Raw genomic sequence first — 26439 nt, forward strand, 5'->3', positions numbered from 1 at the left:
AACAATGGAATGAGCATGTGAGATAAACCTAGTACAGTCAAGTCTTGACTTAATGGTGGCTATACTGTTTCCACGCACGGGACATGTTTCCTTGTATAACAGGATAAGAGAAAGTGAGGTTGTCTTCATGCCACTAAGATTTCCACAGACATTTAAGGACCCTAAGACCAAATGGCATTGTTTCAAGTTTTCAGAAATAGTCCTCTGAAAAGTCATCTGCTTTCCCTTTAGTGGATAACTTCCCATCTCCCTCGTCTGACGATGGCTTTGTCTAAGACACTTGTTTCCATGACCCCACTTGCTGTAATGGGAAGAGCCACACATCCAGTCCCAGGCCTCTTTTCTTCTTGGTATCGCGTGGCTGTAGGGGAAGCAGTGGTGTGTGTGTGTGTGTGTGTGTGTGTGTAAGGACCAGGTAACCAGCCCATGAAGAAAAGTCCTGTCCATCTAGAGGTGCGCGATCTTCAATTCTAGAGTTGATGTACTGTTTCATGGTATTTGATGACTGGCTGGGTAGTCTTCATTTTCTCTGGTTTTCTTGTTGGACGTCATTCTCTTTGAAGGTCGAAATTGGACTTCATCTGATCTTCTCAGCTGCTCATCGTTTCTGTCCAATTTCCATCTCCATCTTTTTGTTCTTTGACATAGATTTCCTTTTCTTTGTCTTTTAGCCCATCCATTAAATCTTAAACTTCTGCCATCATATTCTTACTTAATAAGAGCTTTGAATTTTTTGCAGTTACCTATGTTTAGCATCCACTCTTACTTCAAGAATACAGTGTGTTTAATTATATCCTAGGGGAATATAGGAACGTGTGTGTGTGTGTGCGCACGCGCACATGCGTGCATGCTGCCTGCTTTGCCTCTCGTATCTCTGAGCTCCCTTTGCGCTTATTTATTTTTGTTTCCTTCTTTCAAGTTGGAGGTGTTCCTCAAATACCTAGTGATCTTTTGTTGTCCCTTTGTAATAAAGAGTGAACTCGCAGCAGCATGGTCGACTAAAAAACATAGAAAACTTTGCTTTTGTAAAGCAGTTTAAATTGTGGAATTAATATGTGTGTGTATTTAAAATATACATATTTAACATGTAGATATAACTAAAATATATTTACTTATGTAAGTATACATTGGTACACTTGCAAGAGAGTAAGCAGAGTCCTCAGAAGCCAAAAATAAAGTTAAAGAGGAGTTCAAAGGGATAAGCAAGGTAGCTTTGCGCTAACGGCAGGCTCTGTGGTCACCTTGATGTTCTGGTCTTCTTGGCTTTACATGTGATGTCCTGGAAGCAGGGATTAGGGAACAGCCGAGTTCCTAGGCAGGGAATCAACTTGAGATATACAGTACAACATCCAGGACTCTAAAAGTCTTTTGCAGGAGCCTAAACCATGAAAAAAAATGAGATGAAACAAAAAATAAACAGAATAGCAATGATGACAAAATTTCTGTGTAGGACAGAAAAAAGTGACCTGTCCTTTACCTTGGGTGGGTTGAGGGGGGCAAATATTGCCTCAGAATCTGAAACAGCTCACAGGCCAGGTTTCCTGTGAGTTTGTGACCTTAATTTCTGCTACCTTTAGAGACTGAGAAACTCAAGTCTAAGTTTTGACCTAAAGGAAATCATCATAAATTCCAAAAGATTGCTGCCCCGTAAGCCATTTTCTCTGCATAACAACCATGCAATTAAGATACAGACACAAAACACGCCAAAAAAATAGAAAAAAAGCCTCATGTATTTGGAAACTAAAAAAAAAAAAATTCAAAGAAAACAAATATATAAATAAATTATGTTTCAGAAACAAATCACAATAGGCTTTAGAAAATTCTTGTAACTGGACAACAATGAACAGTTTGCAGATTAGAACTTGTGGAACTCACTCAAGCAAACTTAGAACGGAACCTTATCTCTTTAAATGTTTGTATTAGAAAAGAAGAAAGACTAAAGATTAATAGCTCAGCATCCATCTCAAGACATGATGAAATGTAGAGCAAAATACACCCATAGAAAGTGAAAACAAAAGAGGTAATTTAAGAACAGAAATTAAAGGACTTCCCTGGTGGCGCAGTGGTTAAGAATCCGCCTGCCAATGCAGGGGGACGCGGGTTCGAGCCCTGGTCCGGGAAGATCCCACCTGCCGCGGAACAACTAAGCCCGTGCGCCACAGCTACTAAGCCTGTGCTCTAGAGCCCGTGAGCCACAACTACTGAGCCCACGTGCCACAACTGCTGAAGCCCACACGCCTAGACCCCATGCTCCGCAACAAGAAAAGCCACCGCAATGAGAAGCCCATGCACCGCAACGAAGAGCAGCCCCCATTCGCCACAACTAGAGAAAGCCCACACGCAGCAATGACGACCCAATGCAGCCAATAAATAAGTAAAAGAGTAACTTAAAAAAAAAAAAAAAGAACAGAAATTAAGGAAGCATAAGGTAATCATGCAAAATGAGTTATTTGAAAAGAATAATAATATTGAAAACCCATTGGCATTACTTATTACAATAGCCATTAAGGCTATTGCCTAAGCATTTATGGACCCCTGTCCTGTGCAAACATGGTAGAATTGCACTTTTTGTTCTGTGCGGTTGAGGGGAGGCATGTGACTTTCTAGGCATTGGATTGCGAGTAGAAATAGCACTATCATTGCAGCCCTGGGTATTTGTCAGAGTGAGACTTTCCTGATGTTTTTAATTCTGATGTGACGACTGGCAGTGCTCAAAGTAACATCCCCTTCATCAGCCTGAGTTTCTGAATGGTCAGAGAACCCCACTACTAACCTTGGATGGAAATATTATCATCTGATTGAAAAATAAAATGTGACATTTGAAGTCACTGATTTTTTTGGGTAGCAAACATAGAACAAAACCCATGCTATGCTGACTGATGCACTTTAAGAATAGAGAAAGAAAAGAGAGAAAGAGGAGGAAAGAGAGGTGGGGTCAGAGGGGATGGAAGGAAGGAAAGAAGGAAAGAAGGGAGGGAATTGAAATCAGGGAAAACAAAAGGAAATATATGCAGGTGATGAATAAGTTAAAAATACTATAAAAGTTACATAAAACTTCATCATAAGTTTTAAATCTTATAATAAGTTTACAAATGCCTACAACACTGAACTTATTAGCAAACAACAGACTTAAGAAGAAATAGAAAATTTGATTAGTTCTGTAACTAATTAGATCAGTGAACTTCTTCCCGTAAAGTACACAAGTGGCCTGGATGGTTTTACCGGCTGGTTCTACCAAATATTTCTTATGCAGCTAAACCTGATGGAAACAACTCCAGGGAGTAGAAAAAGGAGCTCACCTTACCAGGCTTAGTATAAACTTGATTTCAAAGCAAGAAAGCAAAAATTAGATGCCAGTCACATTCATTAACACCCCTGTCCTAACCCACTGCATTTTTCATCTCATCATCTCATCTCATGTTCTTTTGTTTCAGCTTCAATCTATTGTACCGCCCCTGACTTCTTAGATTTTCCTCAAATAAGCTACACACACACCTGCTTCAGGACATTCACATGCACTTTTCCTCTGTTGGAAACCCTCTGCTCCCAGAGAGTCTCCTGCCTGCCTCCTTTACCTCCTTCCCACCTTTTAAAAAACGTCGTCTCAGGGCTTCCCTGGTGGCGCAGTGGTTGAGTCCGCCTGCCGATGCAGGGGATACGGGTTCGTGCCCCGGTCTGGGAAGATCCCACATGCCGCAGAGCAGCTGGGCCCGTGAGCCACGGCCGCTGAGCCTGCGCGTCCGGAGCCTGTGCTCCGCAACGGGAGGGGCCACAACAGTGAAAGGCCCCCGTACCGCAAAAAAAAAAAAAAAAAAAAAAGTCATCTCAGTTATTCCTTCCCTGAATTATTCCGATATTCCTTACCCCTCTTTCATGTTTTGCTTTTCTTTGCACTTTTCACATTCTCACATATATTACTTCTGCATCTTGTTTATTGTCTGTTTCCCACCTCTAGAACGAGAGCAGCAGTTTTTTTTTTATTAATTCCACAGTTCCAGCAATTAGTGAAGTTCCTGGCACCTGCTGAGGCCCTGATAACTATTTGTGGAATGAATCGATACATACAAAAGCATTGAGCAGAATGTTAGCATGACAAATTCAGCAATGTATTAAAAAATAAAGTATGACTCAGTTGGAATTTTCTCAGGAATACATTTAGTTGAAAATTGAAAAAAACATTGAAATGGCAGGTAAAAAGAAAAAACATAAAATTATTTCAGCAGATGGGGAAAAGCCTGTTATGGAATTCAAAATTGAAGAGACCTTCTATAACCAAGAAACCAATAGCGAACATCACACATAATGGCAAAGGAACAGAGTGAAGTGAAGAGAAAGGTCAGTAAAAACGTATAAATAATGAACAGTAAGAGACAAAGCTCAGAATTTTCACAGATGGGATGATTATCAACACAAACTTAAACTAATTCCCAGAATCAAAATAATTCATAGGATCAAAAAAAGAATTTTGCAAAATTTCTAGATGCAAAATCAGTATAAAAATACCAGTCGGGGCTTCCCTGGTGGCGCAGTGGTTGAGAGTCCGCCTGCCGATGCAGGGGACGCGGGTTTGTGCCCCGGTCCGGGAAGATCCCACATGCCGCGGAGCGGCTGCGCCCGTGAGCCGTGGCCGCTGAGCCTGCGCGTCCGGAGCCTGTGCTCCGCAACGGGAGAGGCTACAACAGTGAGAGGCCCGCGTACCGCAAAAAAAAAAAAAAAAAAAACAATCAGAACCCCAATAAATTGTGGAATCAGACAGACTGTTTCTAAAATGTCTATGTTAATGCAATAGAGCCATCCGCGAATAGCATGATACACATGAGAAGATGACCAAGTTTGGGGAATTTTCTCCACCACAAACCAAGACAGATTCCAAGGCCTGGGGATAGACCGATAGACAATAGACCAATGGAACAGAATAGAGAGCCCACAAACAGACTCAGACCTCTGTGCATACTTGATAATGACAAAGGTGATAGGGTAGGTGGGAAGAGAAAGAATCAACTCATTGGTAAACGATGTTGGGAAAAATTTATCAGTGAATACATTGTCCGTCTCTTGTCAGTCTCTCTTCCAGGATCTGCCATTGTGTTGGCCTCTCTTCTCAGTTCTCTGTCTCTCAGGCTCTCTTTCTTGTTATTTAAGGTCTTTTTCCGTTATTTATTTCGGTGCACTTTGTGGAGTGAACAAGGCTTGTGTTTATTTCAGAACGTTTAAATGAAAGCAAATTAAGCACATATCTCATTTTAAAAAAATGTAGACTATCTCAAGAGCTTTTATTTTCTTTGAAATTTTCAGACACGTTGCAGAGTGTGTTGAAAAGAAAGTCTCGTAATTTCTTTTTTTTACATGAAAGTAAAAGCATAGTATTAATTCATTGTGAGAAAATACAGGAACTGGATTTGAGAAATGCTTCTTTGTGTATACAGGTAGGTCTATGGCATGTAAATTCTGGGTTTAGTATTTCAACCACCAGCTCTTATTTGAGAATCAATCATCATACCTAATATTGAAAATGTTTCCTGTGCAAAGTAATTGTATTGTTTTTAATAGAGAGTTTTCTCAAGCAAGGTATTTTCTCCAGTGCCAGCATTCCACTTCTTATACTTTCACTGATATTCATTTAATGGAGTGGTTTCTCATTTGAGGTGCAGTAAAAACATGGTGATGGGTGGCAGCAGAGCCCTCAGCCTTAAAAGATTATTGTTGAGAGCATATCCTGGACCCCGGAGCTCGGTTGCTATGGTAACTGTGCAGCTCTGCCAAGGCTGGTCCTCACTGTGGGCGGAAAGAAGCTCCCCTGCCAGCAGCTACGTGGGATTCTGGCAGCTGGAGGGAGTACTGTGAAATGGTGCGCTGCTTCCCCCGATGGGAGTTCTGAGAGCCTTCTTTAAAATCCAACAGCAACTCGGGACCGCGGAAGAGTGAGGGCAGTTAGGATCCAGCCCATTCTGGTGCAAAATGTGCCTGATGAGGTGCTTGACGTTTCTTACTTTGAGTAAAAGTTTTGCAGAGGATCAGGACTGAAATGGAAAGATTCTAGCCTGACCCGGCAGTAATGGGGCCTTAGAGGAATTTGTGCTTCTCCGTAGGGGTAATATAATCCTGAGGGATTTAAGGGACAGCATTTAAATAGAAAGTAAAAGAAACATTTCTATTTAATTTGGAGATCTTGGGGCTTCCCTGGTGGCTTGGTGGTTGAGAATCCGCCTGCCGATGCAGGGGACACGGGTTCGAGCCCTGGTCCGGGAAGATTCCCACATGCCGCGGAGCAACTAAGCCCGTGTGCCACAACTACTGAGCCTGAGCTCTAGAGCCCGCGAGCCACAACTACTGAGCCCGCGAGCCACAACTACTGAGCCCTCGAGCCACAACTACTGAAACCCGCACGCCTAGAGCCCGTGCTCCGCAACAAGAGAAGCCACGGCAATGAGAAACCCACGCACCGCAACAAAGAGCAGCCCCTGCTCGCCGCAACTAGAGAAAGCGCGCGTGCAGCAACGAAGACCCAACGCAGCCAAAAATAAATAAAATAAATAAATTTGTATATAAAAAAAGGTCATCATAATTTGGAGATCTTAAACTCATTTAGAAATGCCTATTAACTCAGGCTTGTCAATTTGGGTTTTCTCAGTACTGAAATTTATCTCATGTTTTTCTAAATTTAAAAAGCAGTATTCAGTTAAAGCTATACTTAATGCTATAGAATACAACACGAATATATAGTGTCCCCTCCCACCGCACATATATAGTCTAAGTAACTAAGCTTGCTTGCATGGAGGCTAGTATTGGTCCAGCTAAACCACAGTAGAGAAAACATGGAATAAGCAGAAAGTGACTCTGAATTAGTAACAAAATTAGTCAGAAATCCTTGATAGCAGTTTGGTGACCACCAGTGGGCTTACCACTTCATTTGCTCCTGAGCCATTCTCGTTCTGATTTTATCTTTAGTCTGTTAAAAGCTTTAAGTGTAGGATCAGCAAAGGTAATTCCTATCTACGAATTTGGTGTTTGGACTCTTTCCCTGTATATTTGACTCCTACTCTTAAGGGTTTTGTTGGATACTTTCATCTGGTTTTGACACCTCAGTGTCTGCAGTCGAAAGTCCTCACTCTTAGATTCTTGAAAAATAGGGAGGAAATCACAAGGGACTGGGATTTGAGATCATGGGGCTGTTTGGGGCACTTGCCAAAGTTAGGAGTAACTCTTCTTTGGGTCGGTACCAATTTTAGTTTTTCTCTTTATTTTTAAATGATCAGTAAGATGAAAATTTTACAGCATGGTGAGACAGAGACTAGTCCAAAGATTTTTCTGCTACCCTGTTAATCTCCACTCGAAACTGTGTTCAGTGACATTCAGATACTACACACAGTGTCTCACCCATCTGCCAGTGAGATTTCTTCCTATCACGTGAAGTGTCAAGCTGTTCTAACCTTTTCTACTTCCCCACATTGTGTGTGTGTGTTATGTGTGTCGGGGGCAGAAAGTTCAGGAAATGATTCTTCCTATGCAAGCAAGAGCTACGGAAGTGGGGAGGTGTTCAGACTTCTTTTTAACCTCTCCTGGGACAGACGAGATGATCCATGATCCTTTTAAGAAAGTTAGTTAAATGATCAATATTACAATAGCAGACTAGCCCATCTTCCGAATGTAGAGTTACTTCACACAGGAACTTTGCAGTCACTGCATGTTTCAGATATTGCTATAAACATATATGCATTATTGATAAAACACACTAGAGACTGTCATACAGAGTAAGGTAAGTCAGAAAGAGAAAAATAAATATCATATATTAACGCTTATATGTGGAATCTAGAAAAATGGTACAGACGGACTGGTTGGCAAGGCAGAAATAGAGGCATAGATGTAGAGAACAAAAGTATGGACACCAAGGGGGAAAGTGGCGGGGGTGGAGGTGGGGATGGTGGGATGAACTGGGAGATTGGGATCAATCACACGGAGAGAGCTTGAGAAGTCTCAGCATTATAAAAGAAAGTTTGATCAAAAATTTGCAAAAGGAGAGAAGTAGGAGGAAATCCTTGGAATAGGATGTGTGTGGGGAAGCAGCGAAGGACAGAGGTGGACAGAAGTAAAACAGATCACATAGGCGTTCCTCTTAGTTGTCAGCCTCTAATCTAAACGTTCCTTTCTCACCAGTGTCTGGCAAATAGTATCTCGTATTTCTTACTGCAAAACACATATGCTCAAACATTTCTAGTTAATCCCTTAGAAGAAGATACCTAACAGCTGACTGACTAGAAAATTCGGATCCTTATTTTGAATATTAACAACCAAGGTTATCTGATGTTTCAGACTAGTTTCAAGCCATCTTTTGAAAATGAAGGACTAAAATGATAAAACTTCAAAAAGCAAAAGTAATTACTGTGGCCAATTTTTGGAAACCATATTACAACACAGTAATACTTAATATTAATAATAGTTAAAATTACATGCAATGATGGTAGATGTAACATTTACTGAGTAGTGACTCTGTGTCATGCACTATTTTTTTTTTTGTTAATTGTTATTGGAGTATAGTTGATTTACAATGTTGTGTTAGTTTTGGGTGTACAGCAAAGTGAGTCGGTTATACATATACATATATCCAGTCTTTTTTAGATTCTATTCCCGTATAGGTCACTACAGAGTATTGAATAGAGTTCCCTGTGCTATATAGCAGGTTCTTATTAGTTATCTATTTTATATATAGTAAAGTGTATATGTCAATCCCAATCTCCCAATTTATCCCTTCCACCACCCTTTCCCCCTTGGTAACCATAAGTTTGTTTTCCACATCTGTGACTATTTCTTTGTAAATAGGTTTATTTTTACCATTTTTTAAGATTCCACAAATAAGCAATATCATATGATATTTGTCTTTCTCTATCTGACTTCCTTCGCTCAGTATGACGATGTCTAGGTCCATCCATGTCACTGCAAATGACGTTATTTTTTATGGCTGAGTAATATTCCATTGCATATATATACCACATCTTCTTTATCCAATCATGCACTGTTTTCTGTATTAACTCATTTAATGCTCACAAGAACATTTGAGGGAAAGCTTTACTGTAACCTTCTTTACTGTCACCTTCAAATGATGAATTCAAAAGAATAAACTTGCCCCAAAACACACAGTGGTGGAGTCAAGACTCTAACCCTTTCCAGGTCTCTCTTTTCTACTCTGACAGTATCTTACTGAGTTGGGAAGGAAGGACTTCTCTGGTTTGGGGTAGAAGAGGAAGCCCTCAGCAGAAGTAATCATTCTCCTGTCTGTGGAGCATGGGATTGTCATTAAGAAACTTGATTTTTATACCTTCCAGGACACTCTCGGACTTGATTTACATGGTTGACCTGATGTCATCTATAAATGCAAATATGTTTTCCATAATGCTTAAGTTTGGAAAAAAGTTCAGTAAGATTAATAAAAATATGAATTTCTAACTTTCTTCCTGTTGGACTTTTGCAGGGTGTTTTGAGTGCTGTATTAAATGCCTGGGAGGCATTCCTTATGCCTCTCTGATTGCCACCATCCTGCTCTACGCTGGAGTTGCCCTATTCTGCGGCTGTGGTCATGAAGCTCTTTCTGGAACTGTTAACATCCTGCAAACCTACTTTGAGATGGCCAGAACTGCGGGAGATACGCTGGACGTCTTTACCATGTAGGTCATTCTGGTATCGCTTGTTATTTTGAGAATGTATGTGCCCATTGCTGTGTGTTGAATAAATAGGGATCTAGAGTTAAGCGAGGCAGTGTTACATAGAAGAAAAAGTACTCTTAGGGTATATACGTGAGGCAAAAGGACACTGACCCTTACCATGAAAACAGGAAGGTACACAGCAGAAGATCAGAGGCCAACTTAATCTGGACTTAATTTGTGTTTTAATTTGCCTGTAAAGTTTTATCCAACATTCAGTTACCATTAAGTGGAATACTTGCATTTCTCTCGCTCTTCTAATTTGAGCAGAGGCTGTTCTAGCAGAATAGAACAGGATATAGAATCAGAGCCAGGTATAAGTGTGTACTCTGCTGCTGATTCTAGGAAAATCACCCAAACTCTGTGGCTACTCCCAACTTTTAAAAAATTTTAACTCAACCATGGGTGTGATATCATCATTATTTCCTGCCTCCTAGAAATGAGGTGACTACCTAAGTGAACATTTTGAAAGGGTCTTATCGACTTCTGTAAAATGATAAACATAAGAAATATTGAGCACCTTTTTACAAGCACCAATTATGCTTAAAATATACATTTTACCCATAAATGTAAACTCCTGGGATCACTAAACTATGGTGATGTTAATATTTTTAAAAAAAAAAACATAATTCAAACATAGTCTGGAAGTAGAAAAGAGTTTAGTGTTCAAGTTTCAGTCCCATATTGCCTAAGTTTCCAGAGAGCAAAATTTTAAGATTGAATTACAGAGGAATTTTTTTTCCAAATAAATTCCGAATTCAAGTCATTTATTCAGTGATTTCTTGCCCACAAAAAGAAAATAAATTATTTACTCACTTTATTTTATAATCTCAGCTGATAGTAAACTTTTTATCGTATTGTGTGTTGCCCGTACAACTTCTTAAATCTATTTCATGCTTCTGGATACTATGTGATTATAATGTTTTTCACGTTGCTTTATTTTGTTATTCTCAATAAATTCAACACTTCTTAATTTATACATACTTCTTTCTGGCATAAGATGCTTCTAGAGTTACAAACCGGAACGGTCGTATGGCTGGTTAGGATGGCGGTGCTTTTTTGCTCTTACCACTTCCACGAAAAGAGGTTAATCACACTTCTTATTCACCCGGGGCAATTCCTTCTGACAGGGTAAACTATAAGCTAAGACCCTAATCTAAGACAACGCTTGGTCACCCTGGACACCATTCTAGATGGAAGATAGCTTTTCTCCAACTCCAGTATCAGAAGATACATCATATTTCTAAATTTTTTAAATAATCCATCAGCTGCAGTCAGATTGTCTTGAACACAGTATTGCTCATACACTGTATTTGTTATTTTATTCATTAATGTTGCTGAGTTCCATGAAAATGAGAAGTGAAAAGAGATGCACGTTTCTATCAAGAAATAGAGCAAGAATTCCCTCCTTGGGGGCTGGAGGGCACGTTCCCAGGGACATAGAGATAGCAAAATTTTTAGGAAAAAGAAAGTTGAAAAAGTTTATTTTTATTTAAAATATGTTGGCACTTAAAATTTGAGCGATATTGGTTGTAAAATAAGAAATATAGGGCTTCCCTGGTGGCGCAGTGGTTGAGAGTCCGCCTGCCGATGCAGGGGGCACGGGTTCGTGCCCCGGTCCGGGAAGATCCCACATGCCACGGAGCCTGCGCGTCCGGAGCCTGTGCTCCGCAACGGGAGAGGCCACAACAGTGAGAGGCCCGCGTACCGCAAAAAACAAACAAACAAACAAAGAAATATAGCAAACCAAGTGTATCACACACACACACAGTGATTAAGAGGAGGTGGACGTTGATTAGCCACTCAGATAAGAAGTTAAATTATTTAAACATAGTCCCTAACTTGGAAGCATCAGTTTATTTCATCGATGTCACTGATAAATGGAAATGAAGAATTAATAGCAAATTTGCAAAATCATGGGAAAAAAAAGAGATGAGGGAATGATATCACTTATATTTCCCAATGTAACTTTATTTTACAAATTAGTTCCAAAAATTTAGCGTTATTCATTAAATGAAATTTTTTTAAACCCATAGTAGACAGTTCACCAGTTTCCATTGAATCAGTTTCTAGCATGAATTGATCCTTGAGAGTTTCTGAGTGATAGTCATCATTTGGAATATAATTAAACTATCTGAAAATGCTTTGGATTGTTGCAGGTTAGTTTGCAGAGAGCCTGTAGACAATGACTGCATGAATATACTTTAATGTGCTGATGCTGGCATTTTCTTTTCAGTTTTATCCCAGCCTACACTGGACAAAACACGTTTTCACTGTGCATTATTTTAAGCTACCACAGATGTCCTTAAAATCTACTGATTCTCTATATTTAGGCTACATCCAAATTGCTACCTTCAGTTATAGAAGTTTATAAGAAATCATAAGCCTAGTAACTGGCATGGGGTGATTGTATAACTCGATCAGAAACCAATTGTCAGGATGTTTATTTAACATTTAGACAAGCAGCCTGAATAGATCACAGACCTCGACTACAGCTCTGAAGGGTAGTGAATGTGGGAGTTCAGCAGAGAAATCAGAGATCATATACTTAATTTGGAACTTTTGGTCTCTTATATTGGGAGTTAAATGTGAAATCAGTAATGCGTCTTTGGCATGGGAAGCATACCATTTTCATTGGAATGAAAGCAAGTGCTCAAATTATCTCTCTTTTCGTATTTCAAATAACTAAAATTCCTTATCCTAGACCCCGTGGAGCTACCAAATGAATTAAGACTCCCTGTCGGCAAACGGTTCGTGAAAACACAGAGGGAAGGTGTGTACAGATAACTACCGGGTCTGATTAGTACCAAGCGGTACCTTCCAGTCACGTAGCAGTTGAGAGGAAGGTAGCGTTTACTCTATGGGGGCTGCCTTACAGGGCTGTTAGCGGACTCCATACGGTGAGGGGCAAAGGGGCAGTAAAATCAGGACTTGGGACGCAGAAGTGAGTGAGAGACGCGATTGCAGGCAATACAGCTTCCTTGAAAATAAGGTAAGTTTGGAGAAGAATGTGTAAGAGAATGATTCTGAAGAAAGGACTTGTTGGCCAACTTTAGTAATTTACATGGTCTATGTCTTGTCTCCATAGTTCTCGGGCCTGATTCAACCAAATTAAGCGCTCCTACCTCATATACTTATAAAGGAAAAGAAACCTGTTCTCTGGGTGTATGAACGAAGAGATAAAACGAATTGCCTAAGCCCCCGTTTTCCACCCAAGGTCCTCAGGACTCCCTTCTTTGTCTCAGCTTCTCTCTCTGTCTCTCCACTGCATCTCTCCTCGTAAATATATACACACACCTGTCTCCACGTGGTCAATATCCAAGTCTACAGGGGGACATAGGAAGGGCAGACACACTGGAATATGCCTACTCCATTTCATTCATCATCTTTCCAGCGTGTAAAACTTACTTCTCATGAATAAGTTTGCAAATAATCTCTGTTCTCATGTGATCTATATTTTATTTTACTATTATTATTTTTTTTTTTTTGCGGTACGCGGGCCTCTCACTGTTGTGCCCTCTCCCGTTGCGGAGCACAGGCTCCGGACGCGCAGGCTCAGCGGCCATGGCTCACGGGCCTAGCCGCTCCGCGGCACGTGGGATCTTCCCGGACCGGGGCACGAACCCGCATCCCCTGCATCGGCAGGCGGACTCTCAACCACTGCGCCACCAGGGAAGCCCTGTATCACAATTTTAATGCCCAGTGTCATGCTTCCTAAAGTCTGTTTGTCCCTGGACACACCCTACTTACCATAACTCTTACTGACTTACTCTTTGACTAGAATAGGTGAGCACCTGTAGTGTCAGACTGGATTAGAATTCAAAGACCTGATTTCTGTTCTCTTTTCTAAAACCTAGGAATACGGCAACTCTAGAAAAAATATTTACAAATAAGAACATGATGATTTCATTCTATGAATATTTGAAGGGCTATCAAGGAAAAGGAAATTTGCTTTGTTCTTTGTGGTTCAAAGAGAGAGATTTGGGTGAAGGGATTTCAATTTGTAGGGAAAGAGTTTTTGTCTCAGAATACAGAACATTTCTACGGTGTTCTTGTTTTCAAATATTCAGATTTTTTTCAGGTCAATCTTCTGTCTGGTTTGTTTTTTAATGAAATCATTTACTCAGCAAAAAATACAGGGTTATACTATGTGCCAATCGATCACTGTGCTAATCTTTAGGGATAAAAAGTAAAACAAGACAAATTATTTTTCCTCTCGTACTGACATAGGAAAGATATGTCAGCAAAGTACCATCCACGTTAGACTCAGCAGATATGAATCAGGTAGTGGTAGTTAGTACTTGAGCTGATTTCTAGGATGCATCAGGTTAATGAAGTAGAGACAGTTGAGGAGCTACAGTAATTAATACTCCATGACATTGGCACAGACATACATATAAGTACTTGTAAAGTACTTATATGTACTTATGAGTACATATAAAAGTATGTTCCTACTCTAGTTTTTACCAAAATTTTTTCAGGTGGCTTTAAAGTTAAAATTTAAGAGTAAACTAATTTGTGAAAGCTAGAAGAAAATACAGATTTAAGATTTTACTTACTATGGGGCAAGAAGTATATAAGCAATATAAGAAATCACAAGAGAAAAAATACATAGATTCGACATAATGTAAATTAAATTTTACTCATTAAAGTATTATAAAAAATTAAAAGGTGTGCAAAAACTGAGCAATATATTTACCACTTATATAACAAGATTTCCTAATTTTAATAAACAATAAATTCAACAAAAAGATACATATTCTAGTAAAAAAATTGGCAAAATATAAAGACCTATTTCTTAGAGAATACAGATGATTAATAGCTTGTAAACATATGTTCATCCACACTGCTAAACCAAGAAAATTAATTAAAATGATAATACCATTGCTTTTTAACTATTTATTAGAAGAATTGAATGGTAGTACTCAGTATTGGGAAACAGACGATAAGCCCTCTTCCTCATTATCAGTGCATCTTTGTTTTGGCACAAACTTTCTGGACACCATTTTCACAATACACGCCTTAAAAATTTCTAGGAATTTATGCCAGGGAAACAACCTACACCGCCCAAAGATTTATCCTAAGTGATGTTTGTGATAATGATGCGTAGCTTCCTATTACTGCTGTAACAAATTACAACAGACTTAGTGCATGAGAAAAACACATTTATTAAGTTTTTACAGTTCTGGAGGTCAGAGGTCTGAAATGGGTCTTACTGGGCTTATTGAAATGGGGTCAGATCAAGGTGTTGGCAGGACTGCACTCCATCTGGAGGCTCTAGGGGAGAATCCGTAGTTTTACTTGTTGCAGCTTCCAGGAGCCACCTGCACTCCTTGGCTCGTGGGCCCCTTTCTTCTTCAAAACCAGCAGTGGAGCATCTTCAGACTTCTCTCTGAATCTGACCCTGACTTTCCTACACCTCTCTTTCACTAATTATTAGGACCCTGTGATTATATAACACAGGATAATCTCTGAATATCAAAATCATTAATTCAATCACATTTGCCACGTCCCATTCAACAAGATAGCATATTCATAGGTTCCGGAGGTTACAGGCAGACATCTTTGGGAGCGGTGTTACTGTTCCTACCACTGAGCAAAAGTAGAGAAGTGGTAAAACATGTCAAACAAATAATAGACTGTACAAAAAAAATATCCTGATACAACTGTGTAATAGCATCATGTAGTTAATTGTAATTCATATAAAAAAATTGGGAGAAGAAACAGTGAAGAGTCTGTTTTTCCGGTTTTTTTTTCATTTTTCTCTGCAATGAATATAGATTGCTTTTAAAATCAGTAAAACAGTGGTTTACAGAAACATCGTCAAATTTGAAAGTTTGCATTTAGAAAGGAGGTTAAGTGCTTTCATTTTTTCCTTTAGAAGTAAGGTAATATGGATTCTTACTTTGCAAAGCAAAAGTAGTACAGTGAAGGTAAGGCTTCTTCTGATTCTCTGCTATTTGATCCTACAGTGGACACATAATCAGTGACTTCATTACCAGAGGGTTTTTATTACTGCATTCTGTTGACGTATCATTGACAGGAAACTCATCTTTACAGAGAATAAGAGTTTAATTTTCCCAATATCATATTTGAAATTCTTTGTTAAATTCATATATTGCATGTTGACAAGAAAGAGTACTTTTTGTGATAAAACAGAGGGATTCAAGCCAATAAGATCATGACAATTTAAATTATATTATAATTTAAATATTTTGATGATTTAATTTTGAAATCCATTTTGAAATGTAACATTAGAAAATGTCCATCCTCAGATTGTTGGAAGAAAAACTTTATGTAAGAGTTTTTGAATGTCAAGAAATTAACATTCAGCTTCAAGAAAGTATAGCTTGTGGCAGGCTGAAATAATGACCCCCAAAGATATCCAGAACCTAGTCCCTGGAATCTGAGATTTACTTTATATGCAAGAGATTTTGAAGTTGTGATTAAGGATCTTGAAGTACGGTGATCCTCCTGGATTATCCAGCTGAGCCCGAAATCTAAGCACAAGTAATCCTCATAAGAAGGCAGTAGAGAAATATTTGTCCAGAGAAGAAGGCATTGTAACTGCAGAAACAAGGCGCTATTTACTGGCTTCACTAGGCAAAGGATGCAGCTGCAGCTCTAGAAGCTGAAAAGTTTAAGGACGCTGTGCCCTAGAGTCTCTGGAAGAAGTGAGGCTCTGCCAGTCCCTCGATTTCAGCCCAGTGAAAGTGATCTCAGACTTCTGACCTCCAGAACTGTAAGGAAAGAAACGTGCGTCAAGCCACCAAGTTTGTGGTAATCTCTTAGAGAGACCATAGGAAATGAATCAACAGCTACACCGCTTTACGCCAGTACTTACTACCAGGTATTCTTACACGGTGTTTGAGCTCAATTTCAGGAAGATAAAAGCAAAGGGTTTGTGATTGCTATGTAATTACCATCAATAATTTGCAGTTATACTTTAGTGTAAATAACCAGCTGATATACACATGAACTTTAATTGAATTAAACATGAATTTGGAAGGAGTAATGGCATCAAGGTGGTGATAGGAAGTCCCAATGCGTGTTCCCACAGAGAAACACCGACTTATCAGTGATATACAGACCGAAATACTTTCATTCCTTTTATTAAGAAGTTGCAGTACCCCCAGACAAACACAAAGCGAGAACAGTCATGTTGAATTGGGTAAGATGGCCAATTTCACTTTACCTGCCTCAGTCCCTAACCCCAAACCAGGGCCAGGTGAGAATGCCCTGGATCGTGACTTCTCCTTTGTGGGGAAAGAGAAGATTGGAGCTTTCATCCAACGTTCTGGCTTTCCTGAGGGCTGCCCAAGGAACAGGTTTCTGTTTGGCCTCACTCAGAGCGCTGACAGAGCAGGTGTCTAACTCAGGGCACTGATGGGGGCCTGGCGTACTTTGCATGCTGGTTGGCCACTGAGAACAAGAGAGATCAGGGCAGCTTGCTGCTGTAGAACCAGAACTTGTAGTGTCGCAGGCACAAAAGAAGCAAGATTATGAGATCCTGAAAAAGATACCAGTGAGCCTCTCTAGTTGAGAAAATTGCACTCAAAGGCCTTCAGAAGTCACATTCCCTCCCACATGATGTCTAGGCAGGTTGATTAGGGAGGGTCTTCTTCTGTACAAAGCCAGTTCCTTGAAGACTGGCAGAGGTAGCTGCTTTTTCAAATGCATGGACCCCGACACTAAGTCATAAGACACATGAAGAAACAGGGAAACACGACCAGAACAAAGGAACAAAATTAATCTCCAGAACCCAGTTGTAAGGAAATAGAGCTGTATGAATCACCCGACAGAGAATTTTAAAAATTGTCATAACAATGCTCTATGAGCTCAAGAAAACAAAGCATGAACAAAATGAGAATATCAACAAAAGATAGAAAATATTTTTAAAAATTGGGAGATTGAATAAATGAACTGAAAAATTCACTAAAGGGGTTCAAAATCAGGTTGATAAAGCAGAAGAAAAAATCAGCAAGTTCAAAGCCAGGTCATTTGAAATTACCCATTCAGAGGAACCACACGAAAAAAGAATGGAAACGAGTGAAGCAAGCCAAATGGACTTTGGGACACCGTCAGGTGGACCAATGTATACATTATGGGAGTCTCACAGAAGAAGAGAGAAAGGGCAAAAAACTTATTTAAAGTAATAACAACAGAAAACTTCCCAAATCTGGGTAAGGAAATGAATGTCTAGATTTAAGAACCTCTGTAGACTCTAACTGATATAAATTGAAACAAATCCACACCAAGGCATATGATAATCAAATTATCAAATATGAAAGAATTTTGAAAGCAGCAAGAGAACTTGTCCCCTACAAGAGAAACTCCATAAAACCCTCAACGGATTTTTTGGCAGAAGCCTTGCGGGTCAAAGGGAGTAGGATGATATAGTCAAATTGCTGAAAGAAAGAAATTTCAACCAAGAATAAATACTATATCTGCCAAAACTATCCTTCACATATGAAGGTGAAATGAAGAATTTTCCAGATAAAACTAAGCAGAGGGAATTTATCACCACTAGACTTGCCTTACAAGAAATGCCAAAGGGAGTCCTTCAAGTTGAAATGAAAGATTTTAAATAGCAACACAAAAGTCTGTGAAAGTATAACACTCACTGGTAAAGGTAAATATATATACAAATACAGAATACTGTTAATACTGTAATAGTGGTGCATAAATCGCTTTGAGTTCTCGCATAGAAGTTAAAAGACAAAAGTATAAGAAAAATCTATAAAATATGTTAATGGGTTCATAATATAACATGATGTGATTCGTGATATCAATAACAAAGTGTGTGTAGGAGAGAAGCCAAAGTTTCAAGTACGCATATATGATTGAATTTATCAGTTTAAAATAGATAGTTAACTATGTTTCATATAAGCCCCATGGTAAAAACCACAACGAAAATACCTGTCGAAGATACACAAATGAAAATAAGAAAGAAGTAAAAGCATGTCACTACAAAAAAAAATCAATGTGTCTTTCAGGGATGTTTTACAGTTTCGTTCATGAACCCTTTGAGCATTTCTTATTCAGGGAATGGGGGATGGTGCAGGGGAAGAGGAAGAAACTTACAGGCATGAAAAACCCTTGTCAACAGATACTAGAAGTGGCAGAACAAAGTGTACACACGTTAGACATATAAAGCAAAAGTGTTTTAAAATCCAGCCTCCATTATGAACATAAAAACCCCATAGCTTTCCTTCCAAAGGAACCCTGAGCACGTGGACGTCAGTTGCTGCAGATCCGCCATGAAGAGTTATTAAACTAAACCCCTTCATCTTTTCTTCCCAGGATTGACATCTTCAAGTATGTGATCTATGGCATTGCAGCTGCATTCTTTGTGTACGGCATTCTGCTGATGGTGGAAGGTTTCTTCACGACTGGGGCCATCAAGGATCTCTATGGGGATTTCAAAATCACCACGTGTGGCAGATGCGTGAGTGCGTGGGTACGTTACCTGTCTTTCCTCAGGAGTTAATGTGGGCTTATCTCAGGAGCACACAGGTGTTTGTGTTCATCTGCCAATAACTGGAGGGTTGTTTTTTTTTTTTAACACAGTAACATTCCCTGCTCTGGTGGCTATTTTAAATCTTAATAGTATTTTCAAAATAACGATTCCATGTGAAAATTCAGGTTCAGATTCTCAAATCATGTGCAACACAACTCATCTTGCTTCTAGAGGCAGCAAACTGTTGACTGATTTATGATCTATGTTTCCCGAATGGCTCTGGGCTTCCCATACAATATTTAAGATAACAGAAAAATCCATCTGCAACTTATAACAGTGCAGATCTCTCTTCCTTAAATACATGTTACATGTATTTTACTGTAAACTTGGGTATGTTACATGTATTTTACTGTAAACTTGGGTGGGAACTATATTATGCAATTTCTGTTTAATATTGACATAAGGTAAGAATTACTCTATTATACTAATTTAGATTTTAAATCGTTATTGATATGATATTTAACGGTAACTCAAACTTATGGTCTAGAGCTAATGCAACGCAGAAAATGCATGTATATCTATTACAGCACAAGACTGATGAAAATTAAGAGTAATATGTTAAAAATACATTCACCTTTTTATGCAGAATAATTTTCATAAAATGAACTTTGGAGCTTCCATCCTTGACCAATGTATTTTTATTATTTCCCAATGTTATATGAGAATATCTACTTAATTACAGCATATATTTCCTATTAAGTAAGATGTCTCTAATAAGGAATGGTGCAATTTATTTCAGTCTTACAGAAAAGTTCAAAAATACCTGTTAACCACCAACCATTTTTTCCACCAGCTTGTAACAAGTTCTAATATTCTCTCAGTGTCAATAATGATAATAATCTTATAAAATAGCCTGTGTTGTGGGTATTTGTAGTTGTTGCTGCAGTAATTTCTTGGGAACAATGTTTGTTGTATAATCTAATTGTTTAGGATCAGTAATATCAAATTACAGACCCAAAGGAAGTTTAAAGATCTTGAATTAATTTAATAAGTAAAATATGAATATTCAGTGGGCTAATTTTCAGTGATACCTAAGGGATTTCTCTATTAAGAAGGCACGTTTGATTTTAGATTCACTTATACTCTGCCAGTAGACTATGGTGAATTCAGTTAATGATGGGCTTTTTCTTATAGTTAGGACAGTATCATTATAACACCACTCGTATGTCTTAGCAAGTCACTTAACTTCTCCGGATCCCAGTTTACTCTCTTACATCACAAAGGCATTAGATCATCTCTAAAGCTCATTCTAGCTCCAAGAGTCCATAATTCTAAAACACGAGTGAAATCATAGAGAAAAGGGGTCTCTTTTACCATTGGGAGTGACCTTTCGCCAGGAAGAGTGCAGTAGATTAGGTCGTTTCATTGAGATTGTGAAATTTCTGCAAAAGATTGTATGCAGAAGCAAAAAGTCATGGAAGAAAACACCTAGCTATGTGCCGTTACTAATTATCCGCTTGCCATTGACACTTCACAGCCGTCTCAAATAAGAATTTTTAAAGCAAAAATGAGCCACATTTTTTTCTATAATAGTTACAGTTGTGTCACCAGTCCCACCCAACAGCCCAGAAGGGTGGCAGCAGCTGCGTGGGTCCCTCCAGAGGCGAGGCAGCAGGGAGTCAGCCCCCTAAAACACCCCACCCACGCCTTTAGCACCCCTCCGCACCCAGGAATGAGCACAATTGAGGGAGAAGCAGAGCTGCACTCTTGTGTGTCTTACAAAAGCAGCAATGCAGCGCACGGGCGAGGCCTTTGAGTCCGGCGCAGGCTGTCCCAACATGGCCTCCATGAAGGGGACCAGCCCCTGCAAAAAGGGGACTGGCTGCACTGCCTGGAAGTGCCCTGCACAGTGCACAGCCCTGCAACCGTCTCATGCAGGATTTAGGGCTCCATGGAACCAGAGGAAAAAATAATAATAATGTTTTATCGGAGATTGCCAACAAACACAGGAAAGAATGCTCAACATCATTAATCATTAGAGAAATGCAAATCAAAACTGCAATTTTGTGAGGTATCACCTCACACCAGTCAGAATGGCAATCATCAAAAAATCTACAAACAATAAATGCTGGAGAGGGTGCAGAGAAAAGGGAATCCTCTTGCACTGTTGGTGGGAATGTAAATTGATAAAAGCCACTATGGAGAACACCATGGAGATTCCTTAAAAAACTAAAAATAGAACTACCATATGACCCAGCAATCCCACTACTGGGCATATACCCTGAGAAAACCATAATTCAAAAAGATTCATGTACCACAATGTTCATTGCAGCTCTATTTACAATAGCCAGGACATGGAAGCAGAGACCAGGACATGGACCTAGAGACTGTTATACGGAGTGAAGTAAGTCAGAAAGAGAAAGACAAATACCGTATGCTAACACATATATATGGAATCTAAAAAAAACAAAAAATGGTTCTGAAGAACCTAGGGGCAGGACAGGAATAAAGACACAGACGTAGAGAATGGACTTGAGGACGCGGGGAGGGGGAAGGGTAAGCTGGGACGAAGTGAGAGAGTGGCATGGACATATATACACTACCAAATGTAAAATGGGTAGCTAGTGGGAAGCAGCCACATAGCACAGGGAGATCAGCTCGGTGCTTTGTGACCACCTAGGGGGGTGGGATAGGGAGGGTAGGAGGGAGATGCAAGAGGGAGGACATATGAGGATATATGTTTACGTATAGCGGATTCACTTTGTTATAAAGCAGAAAGTAACACACCATTGTAAAGCAATTATACTCCAATAAAAATGTTAAAAAAAATGTTTTATCGGTCATTCTCTCCTGCTACTTAGTCTTCCTTGCTTCCCTATTTCCATTCTGCTGCCTTTTTTCTTTTTCCAATTTGTAGGTTAATTGTATCTTACAGTCTACTTTTTGTTCTATGAGTTCCTTAACTTTAAAAATGTCCTTTTTTAGAAAGCTCAGAGATAAACCCATGCACATATGGTCACCTTATCTTTGATAAAGGAGGCAAGAATATACGATGGAGAAAAGACAGACCTTCAATAAGTGGTGCTGGGAAAACTGGACCGCTACATGTAAGAGAATGAAGTTAGAACACTCCCTAACACCGTACACAAAAATAAATTCAAAATGGATTAAAGACCTAAATGTAAGGCCAGATACTATAAAACTCTTAGACGAAAATATAGGCAGCACACTCTATGACATATTCACAGCAAGATCCTTTTTGACCCACCTCCTAGAGAAATGGAAATAAAAACAAAAATAAACAAATGGGACCTAATGAAACTTCAAAGCTTTTGCACAGCAAAGGAAACCATAAACAAGATGAAAAGACAACCCTCAGAATGGGAGAGAATATTTGCAAGTGAAGCAATTGACAAAGGATTAATCTCCAAAATATACAAGCAGCTCATGCAGCTCCATATCAAAAAAAACAAACACCCCAATCCAAAAATGGGCAGAAGACCTAAATAGACATTTCTCCAAAGAAGACATACAGATTGCCAACAAACACATGAAAGGATGCTCAACATCATTAATCATTAGAGAAATGCAAATCAAAACTACAGTGAGGGGCTTCCTGGTGGTGCAGTGGTTGAGAGTCCGCCTGCCGATGCAGAGGACACGGGTTCGTGCCCCGGTCCGGGAGGATCCCACATGCTGCGGAGTGGCTGGGCCCATGAGCCATGGCTGCTGAGTCTGTGTGTCCGGAGCCTGTGCTCCGCAACGGGAGAGGCCGCAACAGTGAGAGGCCCGCATACCGCAAAAAAAAAAAAAAAAAAAAAAAAACTACAATGAGGTATCACCTCACACCGGTCAGAATGGCCATCATCAAAAAATCTAGAAACAATAAATGCTGGAGAGGGTGTGGAGAAAAGGGAACACTCTTGCACTGTTGGTGGGAATGTAAATTGATACAGCCACTATGGAGAACAGTATGGAGGTTCCTTAAAAAACTAAAAATAGAACTACCATACGACCCAGCAATCCCACTACTGGGCATGTACCCTAGAGAAAACCATAATTCAAAAAGAGTCATGTACCACAATGTTCATTGCAGCTCTATTTACAATAGCCAGGACATGGAAGCAACCTAGGTGTCCATCAACAGATGAATGGATAAAGAAGATGTGGCACATACATACAATGGAATATTACTCAGCCATAAAAAGAAACGAAATTGGGTTATTTGTAGTGAGGTGGATGGACCTAGAGACTGTCATACAGAGTGAAAGTAAGTCAGAAAGAGAAAAACAAATACCGTATGCTAACACATATATATAGAATCAAAAAAAAAATGGTCAGAAGAACCTAGGGGCAGCACAGGAATAAAGATGCAGGCGTAGAGGATGGACTTGAGGACACGGGAAGGGGGAAAGGTAAGCTTAGACGAAGTGAGAGAGTGGCATGGACATATATACACTACCAAATGTAAAATAGATAGCTAGTGGGAAGCAGCTGCATCGCAAGGGGAGATCAGTTCGGTGCTTTGTGACCACCTAGAGGGGTGGGATTTGGAGGGTGGGAGGGAGACGCAAGAGGGAGGGGATATGGGGATATATGTATACATATAGCTGATTCACTTTGTTATACAGCAGAAACCAACACACCATTGTAAAGCAATTATACTCCAATAAAGATGTTTAAAAAAATATCTTTTTGAAGCTGAATATATTAATGAATTTCTATTTGGAATTCTGAGGAATATTAACAGGTGGAATCAATTTTTTTGGAACAACCATATTATTGTACGATAAGCTTCCAGAATTAGTACTGAAAGAAGCTTATTTTTATATCCGTTTTTCTGTGCTGTATAAAATGTAACATGGTTACCAGTAAATGATTCTACTCAAAAAATGCAGTTGTGCACAGTGCACAAATGCAGTTCATTTTAAGGCAGCTTTAGATCACTGAATCCAAGACGCTGATCAAGATTCTCTTTTCCTAATGAATACTCTTGAAAGCATAACGATCTGCATTATGCATTTGTTCTCATGCAGCATCAAGACCACTTCAAGTTCATTTCAAATTTTTAATGCTGTCATTCGAAATCCTTAATGTGAGGCACATAAAACACAACAGCACAGTATTAACCTTTGGGGGGTAAGAACCATTAACTAGCTTATTAAGATCATGTCAAAAGTTACTAAAATATTTTAAGTAACAGATTATATTTAAATTAAATGGCAAATGGCCGTAAGTTGCATACACGTCAAACATGTTACTAAATACATTAAACGTGAACTTCAGTTTAAAGAATATGGAAATATTTATTTTCTTTGAATTTCTTCCCCATTAACTTTTTAAACAAAAATATATATATTCATTCGGTTGTAACGAGAGGCATTCAGTGGCTCACATTTTGAAATCATGGGACAGTTGTTACACCCATCACTCTTTTCTTATTTCTGACAATTTCCCATTAGTATTATGATAGCAATATGGATCTCAGAATTTATCTGTGCTTGTTCTGACACTTCAGGTTTTTAAGCCCAACACTTTTGAAGTAAAAGAGTTCTTAAATGTGCTATTCTCTGTGGAAATTAATACATTTACTTTGCATAAATCCACCTGCTCTAAGTGTTACATAAAGCAGTAAAAATTTTGAAAGTATATGTATTCATTTGCTAGAGCTGCCCTAACAACGTACAACAAACTGAATGGCTAAGCAACAGAATTTATTGTCTCACGTTTCTGGAGGCTTGAAGTCCAAGATCAAGACGTCAGCAAGGTTGGTTCCTTCTGAGGGCTCTGCGGAAGGTCTGCTCCTCTAGCCTCTGGTGGGTTGCTGGTAATCTTTGGAGATCCCAGCTGACAGAAGCATCACCTCAGTCATCGCCCTCATCTGCACCTGGTGTTCTCCCTGTCTGCATGTCTGTGCTCAAATTTCCCTCTCTCAAGGACACCAGTGACATTGGATTAGGGCTCTCCTTTTAAATTTGCTTACCTCTGTAAAAGCCCTATCTCCCGATAAGGTTGCATTCTGAGGTACGGGGGTGAGGAATTCATCGTATGAATTTTGGAGGAACACAGTTCAACTCATAACAATGTGGCTTATAACAGCAACAGTATGCCACACACAATGTTTAAAGCAACAAAAATAAGCAGTTACCTTTGTTACCCCCGTTTTACAGATGAAGAAACGTATTCTATTTATAGCCCTTCAGTATCCAAGGGGATGGGTCCCGGGACCCCCATGGATACCAAAATCCACAGATGCTCAAGTCCCTTGTATAAAAAGGTGTAGTATTTGTATATAACCTACACACATCTTCCCGTATACTTTCAATCGTCTCTAGATTACTTATAATACCTAATACAAAGTACACTCTGTAATGGATTGTAGATACAATGTAAATGCTGTGAAATAGTTGCTGGTGTGTGGCAAATTCAAGTTTTGCTTTTCGGAACTTTCTGGGAATTTTTTTTTTTTTTTTTTTTTTTTTTTTGCGGTACGCGGGCCTCTCACTGTCGTGGCCTCTCCGAGCGTTGCGGAGCACAGGCTCCGGACGCGCAGGCTCAGCGGCCATGGCTCACGGGCCCAGCCGCTCCGCGGCACGTGGGATCTTCCTGGACCGGGGCATGAACCCGCGTCCCCTGCATCGGCAGGCGGACTCTCAACCACTGCGCCACCAGGGAAGCCTTGGGATGTTTTTAAAGAATATTTTCCATTTGTCGTGGTTAAATCCAAGGACGTCAAAAAGGAAGGCCAACTGTATTTATTTTAATCCTTCCTGTTAGCCTCAGATGTTTATAGATTTTGACTACAGCATATTAGACTAGTGTCCGTAAGACATACTCTATAGAACTCCCTTTACATCTATTCACTATGTAATGACTCCTGGCTCATTTTCATAGCTTAAAGTTAAGTTTTAATAATAAATCCAGTATTAATAATAGGAAATGGTTGTTAGGTGCTTACATATGCCAGTTGCTATGCATGGGACTTTATGAAACACTAGGGCATTTGATCCTCCAAACTATGTGAAGTAGATACCAATATTAGTTACCTTCATCTCACAGATGAGGAATCTGCTAGCAAGAGATGAGTACATAGTGGGCAGTGGAGCCAGATTTGGATTTGAGCATCTGGCCCAGAGCCCATGTCACTAAACTCACGGTCAGGATTTGCCTTGTCATTTTATGTTTTATAGGAGAATTATCTGGTTGTGAGAGTTGTTAGTAATTCACCAGTCACTTTTGTTTTGCCCTTTGGTGAGATCATTCATTGATGGTTGGAAAGTTCCT

General features: G+C 39.5%; 1 protein-coding gene across 3 annotated transcripts in view; it reads left to right on the forward strand.

Moving 5' to 3' along the window:
* The window catches only part of GPM6A (glycoprotein M6A), a 248062-nt gene that overhangs the window by 202679 nt on the left and 18944 nt on the right, over positions 1-26439 (forward strand). For 2 of the 3 annotated variants that reach the window (XM_019921618.3, XM_073798724.1), the window contains exons 2-3: positions 9467-9659; positions 18999-19155. In XM_019921618.3, coding sequence (XP_019777177.1) covers positions 9467-9659; positions 18999-19155 — 350 coding nt within the window. Of the gene's footprint in view, positions 1-9466; positions 9660-18998; positions 19156-26439 lie in introns of those variants that run through there. The other variant, XM_033848840.2, reaches the window with a different exon arrangement.

The sequence above is a fragment of the Tursiops truncatus genome, chromosome 21 (assembly GCF_011762595.2).
Source record: "Tursiops truncatus isolate mTurTru1 chromosome 21, mTurTru1.mat.Y, whole genome shotgun sequence".
NCBI classification, from domain to species: Eukaryota; Metazoa; Chordata; class Mammalia; order Artiodactyla; family Delphinidae; genus Tursiops; species Tursiops truncatus.